The sequence below is a fragment of the Ambystoma mexicanum genome, chromosome 12, assembly GCF_040938575.1.
Source record: "Ambystoma mexicanum isolate Mex_15411 chromosome 12, UKY_AmexF1_1, whole genome shotgun sequence".
NCBI lineage: Eukaryota > Metazoa > Chordata > Amphibia > Caudata > Ambystomatidae > Ambystoma > Ambystoma mexicanum.
The window spans coordinates 456,321,522-456,334,676 of NC_090936.1; the positions used below are offsets into that span (position 1 = coordinate 456,321,522).

General features: G+C 45.1%; 1 protein-coding gene across 2 annotated transcripts in view; it reads right to left on the reverse strand.

Moving 5' to 3' along the window:
- Positions 1-13,155, reverse strand: part of PEX26 (peroxisomal biogenesis factor 26) — a 546,723-nt gene that overhangs the window by 74,887 nt on the left and 458,681 nt on the right. For both annotated transcript variants that reach the window (XM_069628688.1, XM_069628687.1), the window contains one exon: positions 6,468-6,790. In XM_069628688.1, coding sequence (XP_069484789.1) covers positions 6,468-6,790 — 323 coding nt within the window. The remainder of the gene's footprint in view (positions 1-6,467; positions 6,791-13,155) is intronic.

Sequence of the window (13,155 nt, forward strand, 5' to 3'; positions counted from 1 at the left end):
GTCCGGCAGAAAATCCAGCAGGGGAGCTATCTTGTACCAGAGTTCCCTGTCGTAGCGGGCCACGATAGCCAAGGCGTTGGCCGCTTTAATCGTCGTCGCCGCCGACGAGATGACTCTGCGTCCCATGGCATCCAATTTCTTTCCCTCGCCGTCCGGCGGGGAAGTCGACGTGGAGGCCGCACCCCCCCCCGCTTTCTTCCTGGCTGCCGCGGAGACGACGGAGTCCGGGGTAGGCTGCGCCCGGAGGCATAGGGGGGCCGAGTCCGGGACCCGGTACTTTTTCTCGTACCGGTCTCTTTTCGCTGGCGTCGTGGAAGGGTTCTTGAGGAGGGAAAGGCCCTCATCCCAAATGTCGTCCAACAGAGGCACTGCGAGGACCGTCTTCCTCTTGGTCTCGCGCCGTTGGTAAAGGAAGCCTTCCTTTTTCTTCTCCTCAGGGCAGAGTTGGAAAAGCTCGGATGCCCTGGCGATCATTGAGTGGAACGATCCAATCTCGTCGGGCGGAGAAGCCCTGGGGGGAGGCGACGACGGAAAATCCTCGTCGTATGCCTCGTCGTCCGTACCCGTCGCTGCCGTGTCAGTCCCCGTATCATCCCCTCGGGTGGACGGGGAGGAGGGCTGGACGGGGCGCGACGGTTGAAAAGGAGGCGGTGGATGGATCCTTCTTTTCTTGGTAGGGGGAACACCAGAAGGTCCCGGTTCTGGATCCCCCGACGGGAGAGGTTCCTCCGTCGGTAACGGTAGTCTCGTCCTTATCTCGGAGCATAAGGACTGTATAGCCAACAAAATGGCCGCTGAGTTGTCTTGCGGCGCTGGCAGAGGGGAATCCGACGGGCGAGCAGGGGCCCCGTCGGTATCCTCGACGATGTCGTCGTCGTCACCTGCGTCGGGGCCCATTCCGACGGGCTGGTCTTGTTCCACGCCTAGGCCGTGGCTTAAGACCTCGATCAGTTCCTCTTCTGAGGTTGAGGCCGAATCTATGACGACGCCCTGCCCCCCCTTCTTCCCCACGGAGGGTTTCACGGGGGTCCTATCGATGGGCACGAAAGAAGACTCCCTCCGAGGAGGCAGGGAGATTCTGGGCCCCGAGGCCGCCACCACTGGTGCAGCCTCCACAGGCTGGGCCAGGGCCGCCGCGACCGTTTCGATAGAGGGCTTGGTCGAATGGATCAAGGCCTTCACCACCTTAGGTGCGCTCACCGCCTTATCCTTGAGGGAGGGGGCACTGCCACGCTCCTCCTCTGCCTTAGAGCTCGACCGGGGTCTCTCCAGGAGCTTCGCCGGGTGCTCGGCCTTCCTCTTACCCGACCCAGAGCGTTGGCTCGTGGTTGATGGTGCCGGGGAGGGTGCGCCCTGCCTGGCGCCCGTAGAGCCCGACCGTTCGGCGCTCCCGGTGCCAGCGGACTCGCGGTGCTTGGCCTTATGTTGGGCCCCCGTCGCCGGGGCGCCCTCAAAGGTCTTAGAAGACCGCTCAGATTTCTTCTTCTTCTCGCCAGACGGGCTCTTACCCTCCAGCCAGCTGGCGAGACGTTGATGGCGGTCCTTCATGGTCCGTTCCGACATGTTGCCGCAAAACGCACAGTCCTTCTCCACGTGCGTCTTGTCCCCATGAAGGCAGTACAGGCAGAAAGAGTGTTCGTCCTCCTTGAAGACGTTCTGCAGCTGGCATCCAGGGCAGGCCCTGAACAGCTTTCCGGGCGTCGAGCTTCCCTTCTCCTGGGCCATCTCCGAGACCGGGCCTGAGAAGCTTCTGGAGTCCTCCGAAGTGTAGCTCGACGAAATCTTCACCCTTGAGGGGCACAGATGAATCCGACACGGGTCCCCGTTGATCGGATGTAGGATCGGTGGAGCTTGAGGCTCTTTTGACCGAAAGAATCGAAGTTTTTGTGAAAAAGCGCGAAAAAATAGCACTAACGCTCGAGAGCAATAGCACGAGGATCCCAACACATGAACGTGCGGTAAAAATCTGAAGATGGCTGCCAGAGGCGGTGCTTAGGTAGAGGGCAGTCATTGGCTGTGGTCAGTATGACGCAGAGACCAGTGATTGGTTATTACTACGAAAGACAGATCAGAAACGAAACTGATACTGGTTTTTTCTTTACCGAGGATTCCCAGCCTGACGACGGGGAATATTCATGAGCATGTGAATCCATGCCAGACCCCATGCTGGAGAAACAGGTTGCATATTAGTCCATTGTCTGTGGTGTTGTGCTAAAGTGCTCTGTCGGAAAAAAAGGGGGGGGGCAGTGTTTGTGAATTTCCTACGGAAGAGGATCGGAAAAAAGTGTGTTTTATGGAATTACAACCCTCATGTTAAAGGGTTTTTTGGTGATCTCGGAAGGGTGGGTTTTGGAGGGTTTGTGAGGTAAATGGAAATAGCTGGGATCATAAAATGAACGGAGGGGATTGTGGGAACGGTAGTGTTTTACCAAGTTAGACTGGGTGTTCGGGAATCAATTATCAAAGGGACGTGAAGAAGAATGATTGGAAGTAGTCGGGTAGAAAAGAGGACAACAAAGATTCTGAGAGAGATGGTTTCTGAAGGTGACGGAGTTTGGAATGCTAGTTGGTTTAGCAGAGGTGTAGCAGTGATTGGATTTTACTAAGGGAGGTCAAAGTGGAATAGCCAAGGAAAACCTTGGGGACTTTGCCCCCCTCACCTTCCCCCTCGGTATAATACTGCGTTCTCCCTTTTGGCATTTGCTGGGAGAATACCATGATGTTTTTCGAGAGAGAGAGAGAGAGAGAGAGAGAGAGAGAGAGAGAGAGAGAGAGAGAGAGAGAGAGAGAGAGAGAGAGAGAGAGAGAGATTGACCAAAGACTGATACGCAACCCGGAGATAGGAAGGTGGTATTCTCCCATGTGGACCTGAGAATCCTCTATTCAGGGGGCCGGGAGAGGGCCATTGCTTTTGGATACCAACCCTGGGGGTGGACAAGCAAGGGAAGATCACCTGGGTAGGGGAGAAAGGGGATGCACTCAGAAGAATACCCCAGGCGAGATGCAGTATCGCAACGAGACGGTAAGTGAAAGAGAAGAAGTCCAAGAAGCCTTTGTGGGCTATGCAGGTCCCATGGTCCCTACCCCAAGACAAAGGCAAACATGTCACTCCGGAACAAAGCCTGGCACGGGGAGGACAAGATAAGTTAAAGACTAACTCAAATCCCAACACTTTGTTGTCTTCCCCTAGTTTAGATCATATGAAGTACTATGAAGATCAATACCCTCAGGTCAGGGTGTTTTGGGTAGAGGGGAATCCGATATATTATATAAAACAGGGCCAGGGATTCCCCTCTCTCTTTTTCCAATCGCCTTATAATAATGTAATCTATAGAAATAAATCCCCATCTTATCTTGTATCCCCATTTCAATAAGTATTGGGACACAGAAGAGGCGACCGGGAGCAATGATGATTACCCATAGAAACGACATAGGAATACAAAGTGAGGCCTACCATGTAACACCAGTAGACTGTCCCACTGATAGAGTCAAGAATGGTCAGGCAATCAACCCAAACCATTTACCCCTGACTCCACTTGACAATTACTTCAGGAACAAAAGGTGTGATTCTGCCAAGAAGTACGAGCGAGTTGGGATTGCTGGTTGGAACATGAAGGCAGCAACATGAGAAGCCTGGGAGGACAGGAGGAGAACGGGACACCGAAACGCTGGCCCGGTGTACCAGAGGGGTCGCAGCGTGGCAGAGGAGCCCTGTCTCTGAAGCCGAAGGAAGGCGAGTGGTTGCTGATTGGCCGTGTCCAGGCCAATGCTTGTTCCCCTGGAACGTGTGTCTGTCAAAGGGGTGTCTGAGGGGCAGGTGGTGAGACCCTGACCTCACACGCCGGATCCCGGGAAGCTGCTCGCTGGTGTTACACTGCCTGGGTGAGTCTCCATGTGAATGAGAGGAACCAAAGCAGCGTGAGGATGGCTGGAGCGGGAGCAGCGGCTTGAAGGAGAAAGCAGAAAGTAAAGTGGTAAGCGGAAAGTAAGAGAAAGCAAGGAAAAGCAGGGTGAGGGTGCGCAAGGGGTGCAAAGTAAGACAGTAAAGTGAGGCTCCAAGCGAACTGACAGATTGTAAAGCAGAGTGACAGAAAACAAAGAGAGGGTACGAGTGACCCGAAAACAGGAAAGTAGGGTGCGAGCGACCCGACAGATGAGAAAGGTTAAAGATAAAAAGAAAGAAAGTAAAGAAAGGGTAAGAGCAACCCGAAAGCTCCAAAGGAGGGTTTGAAAGACTTGCAAGTTGAAAAGAGAAAGTGCAAGAGGCACGATACAAGGAATGGAAGGTGCACGAGCAAAAGACAGAGTGCTAGGGGCACGATAAAGTCATGTAGAGTGTGCAAGAAGCACTGTGAAGAAGAGAGAAGCATGCAGGTGTGCACCATAGAAGGAAAGAAAGGTGAAATAAGGTGAAAGAGAAACAAAGCCAGAGTGGAAAGGTGCCCAAAAGGAAGAAATATAGTACAAAGAGAGGAGTCCGAGTTGTCGTGCCAGTGAGGACTCAAAGCCCAGCGTTTTCGAAAGTCTCTGACACTACCCCATGGAAAGAACTGTGTGTTAAAATGGTGCATCTTGACAAGGTGAACTTTTGTGTGAAACCAGAGGGGCGTAGGCTTGGGGAAAGGAACCCTGAGAGGCCCTCAAAATACCTTGTTGAGTTTGAAGAAGAGGGGCCTAAACCTTGGGGAAGGGAACCCTGAGTGGCAACAGGAACTGTGTCTTTTTGTTTGGAACTGGAAGGATCGAAGCTTGGGGAAGGGAACCCCAAGAGACCCAGAGACATTGTGAACTCTATTGACTTACGGCAAGAGCCCTACCTGGTTGGTTACAAGGGCAACCCTTTTGAGTTGAACTATTTTGAAGTGGCAGAACTACACCTATTGTTAAGATCACCAGAAAACAGCTGTGGTTTATATTTCCTTTTTAGCCACCATTTTTTCTTTAAGGAGATCCCTGAACATATTTTGTCTGAGAGTGAGGGAAAGCATAGTTTAGACACAGACAGACTTTATTTTTTCACTTACAGACATTGACAGCCCTTAGAAGCATTAATTGAGGGAACCACCCCTTTAGAGTTGGGGCCAGTTAGGCATTCCACCAACCCAACAAAGTTTAAAAATAAAGGCGTTCGAAATGTGACTTTTGAGTCTGTGTCTCTCTTGATAGCATGCCTGTCTCACAGATGCCTTTACTTGAACTGAACAACGGGGAAAGAAACCCCTTTATGACAGAGACATCACAGTGGGATCGGAAACCTGACACCATTCTATATATTTTGGATAAAAGACCCTTATTGTACTTTTGTGTAATTTAGGTTCTTTTTAATATACAGTGGAAGAAATAAGAATCAGGCTACGATAGGTTTCTGGACGGTGGACCAAACTATTTTGTAGGACATCCTCACAAGCACTCTTTTAGACTGCTTCCTTTTCTTTAAGAGTAGGGAGGAGAAACATGGACACTGCTTAGGTTGTTGGTTTTCAAATGAAGAACTACTATACCCAAAACACCACCTTGTACGACTCTTGATTCTAACTGACCACAATGGACAGTGACGTAGGCTTTTGGGAGTAGGAATTGCCTTATGCAACAATAAGTTGTAGCAATAAGTAGAAACAGAATGCAGCCGTTTGAGGATAACAATTTGATGACTCTTCCTACAGAGAATGCAATGTTCTAAGAAAACTCCCCCAATAGATGTGTCCCTGTTTCAGTCCAAGCCCAGGTGCTCTTTCCAAGCCTGGTTCGGGAGAACCGAAGTTCGGTGGGCACCAGAGTGTGGACTAGGTTTCCAGCAAGACATAACACATTGGGCCACTCAGAGAGCATGCACAGACGCGGGAGGGCCCCATGGTGATATGCAGCATTAAGGCAGAAGTAACTTCACAAATAGTGCACTTATCAGTTGGCCCCTCATCTGGTCAGCCTCAGGTGCATTCTTTGCGTGCTGTTACAGAAGTGTTGGCTGGACTGAGGACTGGGAGTCTTAGGTTGCTATGACATCATCTTTACTAGGGTCGCTGGATGGGCACCATGATGCACCATGTGCTGGCCCATGCTTCGAGATGCAAATGTGATTATAGTAAGGTGGGAGTACTGTGGCTAGTCAATATTTACAGTTTAAGCCAAAATAGAAGCCCCCCTTCACAGTGAAAAGAGATCTTGTGTGTAGTGTATCTCATTTGGGGTAGTGATATTACCTGCTTTTTTATTTTAGGAGAGGGGTACTATCTTGGAGCGTTTCACAAAATTCTTTATTGAAAATTGCCTAACAAAGTCATCCTTTTCAGTTGTTCTGGGAGGGGAAGGTTAAGTATTGGTCCCCATCCGGCCTGGTGGTAAAGGAACTGCAGGTGGGCCAGACGCAAACTACCCTTTACTACACAGGCATATGCAACATCCTGCTGAACTACACAGCTAACTTGATGCACCCAAATGCGACAACTGGCAAAGATATGAAATCTTACCAACATGTTTCTTTATGTCTGGCAACAGTTCATCCAATTTGGTCACTTCTGTTTTCAACTGGAGGCCAGGGTGATCCCAGGACTGCCTATGCTCTGCGATGCATCCCAGGAAAGTCTGCTGCTGCTTTTCAGAAAAATCTCCACATTTCATGGCCAGGTCCTCAGCCTCTTCAAAGTGACCAAGGGGCAGCAGCACCTGCTTGAGGAACAGTCTGACAACCGTGGTATATCCTGGCAGACCCTGGTTCGTCCGATGCCTCAACCACTTGCCACCAACCTCCAGCATTGCCAGCGGCTCCTCCACTTTGCTATGCAAGAGGATGCTGTGGGGAACCAAAGAGAGAACACGAGCATCAGTGGAGCTCCAGAATAGTTCCCTTGACATTGAACATTCACATACAAATAACACTCCCAAAAGCCCACATTTAGCTTGGATAATTTTCATTGAAAACAGTGGCACGCTGCCCAGTCTGCCCCTACCTACTCCCTCAAGCAGGACCATAACCTCAGGGCTGCATTGTTGTTTGTTCGCATTGATTGCAACCGAGCTACAACATACTGTGGTCCCGTCCCCCTAGCTAAATGCACTTCTGGGAAGTGGCCGATTCTGCTCTCTGCAGTAGACAAAGTGCACTTTGATAGGGCCAATGAATGCACCACCATTGAAGGCAGTGACTTCTCTGCTCTCTTAACCTAATCTTTTCTGTTTCATTCTTTCTGTTTAGGAGCTTTGCTCTCTTTATTTTTCTCTTCTACGACCCAGGCTCATTGCTCCTCCTTTACTGCAAATCTCTGTTCTGTTCCCAACACATTTCCAATGTGTAGTTTCCCATTTACTGAATATCAATCGCTTTGTTGTCTAAGGTTTAATCGAACAGCTTTACCAGACAATCTCTTCTTGCTGCTTTAGTCGCCTGTGTCTGCCCTCTGCCTCAACTACACTTTTATGTCTTTTTCCCGCCCTTTAATTTCCACTGTATCTTCTCCCAGACTCCCTTCAAGGGGGCCCAATTCTAATGTGTCTAAATTAAAAAATAATGGAAGTCCAGTTGACCACAGATGGAACCATGTCATTTTATAGTTTAAAGATAATAGTGCAAAAATCAATCACCTAAAAACATTTTTCCTTAAATATCTTTCTAAAAGGACAAACAACTGTTGATTTTCGTATCTTTTCAGATACCCATAAACAAAACCATAGAACCAAAATTAGTTGGTGAGTGACAGAAGTAGAGAGATTTTGTTTCCTTTCAGATTTTTACATAGACCAGTCCCAAAACATTCTCCTTTCCGTCATGTACTTTATCGATGTATGATTTTTTGCTACCCTAACTGGGTTACTCCCTCTCTGTACCACCTTAACCGCAAACCAAAATTCAATGATTTCCATATCAATTCAAGAACTTACATACTGATGTACAATAGCAATCTACTGGGCTTGCATTCCAGTGTGACCCAAACACACCTGTGGTTGCAGAATTTCTAGAGTGCCCTAGCGTTCAGAGGGTGGCATCTGAGGAAGACTGTCTGTTGCGCCGATGCCGATGGGGTGCCTCATCGAGGTGAAAGGATTGATTTTGTTTCCAGATAGGCTAGGTGGCAAAAGGGGTCCCAAGCCCAGCTTCCCCAATGCAGTCCTCACCTGCTTCAGTAAGAAAATACGCAAGTGGTAGTTGATAAATCTTGTGTGTCTGCATTGTGAATACCAGTGCTTTGGGCACATGCACATCAGTAGATGTTACACTTGTAGGCAGTCCATATTATGGCTCGGAAGCCAGTCTGGTATAAAATTGAATAGAAGGCCAAAGGCCAGTCTTTCAGAATTGCACCTGCTCTTGTTGGTCACTGCTCCTGATTCTTCCAGTCATGGCAGCTTTTTGTCTGGTCATGCATGTTTAGTTTACCATGATGGATCCCTAGTCGGTTCTGCCACAAGGCTGGCAATACCATTTCTTAGCTTCAGTGCATTTTCTTCATCTAGCCTTTTGGCTCAGTAATATTTCGAGTATGCTCACCTATGACCTTCTGGGCTTAAAAGCTCAATATTAATATTGTTTTTATTTATTAAAATAGTACAATACAGCAATTTACAAGTTTTTTATACCACCCATCATCCAATAAAATCAAAAGAGAGGTATAATATGTGAAAGGGCAAGGAAACAACAACACAAAAAGTTTCATCAAAAGGTAGTGAGTAGAAGCTCAATAAGTCCCCACATTTGGGTAAAATGATAAATTGTGTTCACATTATTTACTTCATAAAAATAAATCTGTATATCATCCATGTAGGTGTGAGTGTGATTAAAACCACAAACTGGAAGAGAAGACCTTCACCAGTTACATAAGGCTTCACAAACAAATATTAAATGTCTGCCTGTTTCGAGGACATTTTCCCTGCAAAGTCGGCAACAGCAAGAGTTTCTTAGTAGGCCCAAACGCTCCATAATCATCTCCATTGTCGGAAACAATACAGAAATTGGTGCGAAGCAATGTATGTACAATCCAATATATAAGGGAAAATAAACACTGGGACGAGGACAGTTAACATATTGGCATATAAAATCACTTGCTAACGATTTAGATGAAAGGTTCACAAGTGATTGTTCGAGATCAACATTTTACACCTGAGCTTTGTAACTGGCAGATAATTTAGTAGTTGAATATTCTGCAAGTGAAAAAACAAATCGCTAGAACCAAAGACAAAGCTCATTGTACAGGTTTTTGAATTTACATTTTCCTGCAACCAGACACCACACTAGATGTTATTAAGCCATAATATATCGTAGTGTGTCCGGAGAAGTCTGAATTATTTTCATAGCTTAATTAACCTTATTAACCAATATGGCACTAATAATAAATGGAAGCTGAAATTTAAGGTAAACAAACTCAATCGGAGTTGAAGTCGATAACTAAAGAATACTTTTTAAACATTACCGTTCCATTTTTTAAAATCTAGCTGAGTGTTTAAAAGCCTGTATTACTCCACCCCGTATACAATCACTGGGTGAACTTTGGCTTTGTAAAGTTGCAACAGAGAGATGGGTAGCAGTTTTCTCTGGCGAATTGATTGATGACCCCAATTAGTTTAATGAATTTGGCAAGATGTACATTCCATAGGAGGTTCAGGTCGAGGCTAAGACCCAGGTAGTCATATGGATCAACCTGCTCTATCCTTTGATTTCCAATTCTCAGTGAACTTTTATTACCATTCCTAGGCAATTTTGGACTAAAAAACCATTGTTTTGGTTTTATTAATATTGATGATCAGTACGTTTAGTTTGACGTATTTACAAAGATTGTTCATTGAGATTTGGAGACCTCAAGGTGTAGCATCAAGCAGAACTAGATTGTCTGCGTATGCTAGCCAAAATTCTGTATTTGGTCCTAGTCTAAGGAGATCGCAGCTGGAGTTTAAGTACCAGAGGGAGGTCTGCCAAATAAACATTAAAAAGTAAGGGAGCTAAAATACAACCCTTTTTTAATCTGAGCCTTGACTTTAGAGGATAAGGAGATAATCATCTTTAATAAGCCAAGTAGGATACCCCAATCATGTAGCTTTTACCATAACCGCTCCCTGCAAATAGTATCAAACGCGGCGCTGAAATCAATAAAGCATACACAAGTCAACTGACTTCTGGTCGCCCAGTTATATTCAATAAGGTTGACCAACGTAAGTATGTTGGCTAAAGTGCCAGCACCCTTAATGAATACCGTTTGAAACATAGGGAGCAAACTGGCCTCTGTGGCCCACAATGTTAATCTAGAGAGGCGTACTCTTGCAAAAATGTTGGCAGGAGCGTCTAGCATAGCTAGCAACCTGTTCTTGGAATCGGATATAGGTCCCTTTTTTGTGAATTGGAACGATAATGCTTTTCCACCATGATGAAGGGATCCGACTAGTCTGACTGATGGTACTAAACAAATGAATCTAGATTTCCTTACCATTCAGGGTGATCTTTGATGAGAGCATTGCAGATAGCATCTGGGCCGGGAGCATAGGAATTCTTTAATGATTGAATAACATAGCTGAAGTGTCTCTGTGTCAACTTAAATTGCCAGGTGATGTTGGTCAGTTTAGCTGTGTAGGTGGCATCTGGGAGTCTACCCAGTGTATCCTTAATGAGCAGAGTCCAACTGTCAATAGTCACATCCCCAACAATTAAGGTTGGCTTAGTTTGGACCTGACCAATTGCCAGAAACTTTGATGGCTACCCGTTTGTACAGAGACTGCCAAATCTTGACTGCTATCTTTTCATTTCTGGTTACGATAGTGTTTCAATCATTTTATGTACATACGTTTCCGTTCCTTCACCAAAGCTGCAATCATAGAGTTCTCCAATTTATTTATTCCTATTCAGGAAGCGAAAGAATCGGTAGTTGCCTCAATCCTTTACATAAACTCCTTTCTTGATACTAAGATAGACTTTCTGTATCCTATTAGCATGAACACTGAATGGCGTAAGAGTACGTTATTCATGCACCTATCCTGCAATTACTGCTACACAGGATGTTTAAAATTGATATGAATGCTAAATGGTTTCCTGACAGCCAACAAGCAAATATTCATGCATTTTCCAAGTATGAGCACTCAGCAGTCAGTTCATTACAAACCAAGACATTGTGCTTATTTTTTACCATTAACAAAGCAAAACGTAATGGGATTCTCTGGACAGACACACTATGGGTCGACACCTTTGGGATGTATTACTGCATAGAGTACTTTAAACTGTATTTATTTAATCAATGTACTCTGTATTATCCCATGTCAAGCTATGTATCGTATTTCAGCTAGCTCTTGAATAAGCGCATTTTAATACACATTGCATAAAGTGTTTAAATTAAGCTCAACATTACGAAAAAGTCCCAGCTGTTCTGGCCAGTCAATTACTGTGTCACTCTTGCATAGTTGCCGGCCACTTGTCAGGGTTAATCTATTTTATTTCTGAGTTTTCATGTTCAGTTTTTGGAGGCGCTGCTTTACATGCATTAGATTGTGCAGCATCTGTGCCTAACTGATACACACAAGATGGACCGTTACCGCCTCACTTCCACATGCACAATCTGGTAAGTGCAATACATGCAAAATGGAAGACTCGGGTGATATTTCACGATACAGTTGTGCATGACCAATCGCACTGGAGCAAGCAGTTTTGCACTTGCCACTAATGTAAATGTGCACGTGCACAGGTACAGTTATATTGTCTCATGTCATTTCAGAACACCTAAGATGTTCAATTTGCCCACCATTTGTATGATTAATGAATAGAATTTTATAATTGGTTTTGCATTTTTGGTGTCCAAAACATGTATCACGGTAGTGAAGGTAATCTGGCAGACTGTCTGGGTCAGATGCCAGATTGCAAGCTCCGTATTAACCTGTGCTGATTTAGGCGACGGGGCGCTGATTTGCTACATATTTTCTAGACTTTTCCCCAAAATGTTTTAGTCCGAAGCAGGGCAAAGCTGGCTTCATCAGAAGGGGTTAAACCAGGCTGTTCCAAAAGGGGAAGCATCTATAACTTTTTTAAAGATTCAGTGAACGTGCCTTGCCTAAAAGACAAATTCATCAAAGAAAACCAAAACAATAGAGATTTTATCATCAGGTATAGCTTTCAACAGAAAAGAAGTAATACAATCTGCATAAAAGGTGGGTTTTATTCCGGAAAGTAAAAGATAAAAATCTGACAAAGTAGATAGAAAGAAAGAATCCTGTGTCAGGGAGACCCGCAGAGAAAGTCCATAAGGCAGGGTTGGAAAATGGTGAGTTTTTAAAAGAATCTCAGATTGATGTTTTTCAATCTTATCCAATAAATGGAAATGTAACGAATACGCTAAGTGAAAGAAAACTAAGCTGGCATCTCAGCAAAAGAATGAACACATTTTTTAATAACTTTGAAAAGCTCCCCGGGGTTGATTGAAAGCTGATGAAATTTGAATGGCGAGATAAACAGATATAGCAGTATAACATTTATAAGAAGCACAAAGAGAAGAAAGACGTGAATGAGTAACAGGGCCACTGGTTTTTCTTCCAGACCATTTCCAGATGCCTTATACCTAACTTTTCAGACATTAGATCACTAGAATAACAGTACAGATGGGCTACAAGAAACACACAGAGGAGCAAGTTTGTCAGAAAACGTCTCAGCAGTTAGCTGATAATGAGAGGTTACAACATTTACATCAGTGACATTGGAAATAGGAGATACAAAACCAGAATAAATTAAGACCCTAATTAATATATTAGCAGAGATATTTTTAAAACCCCTACATTTGCACTTAACATTGGGTCCGGAAAAGGGTTTACTTGTTTTCCTTTTTGTGTAATTAAACAAAAAAGAAATACCAAATGATCAGGCCAGTCAATGGGGAATATATCACAGCACTGCACAAACCTTGGATGAAATGACCAGGTTTGAAATATTTCCATGTTTATGAACCGGTAGACTAACAGATTGCATTACATTAAAATTATCTCAAGAGGCTGACAATAAAGACATACAAGGGTCATCAAACATTCTAGGGAATGTTAAAATATCCAAGAAAGATTGTTAGAATGGTTAATAGATTTAGTAGTGAAAATTTCACAAATAATTCCAACTGTATTTATAGAGACTGGTGGAGGGGCATATAAAATATTGAAATACAAAGAAAATCTAGGAGAAGAATAAAATACAAAGTAATCATTTGC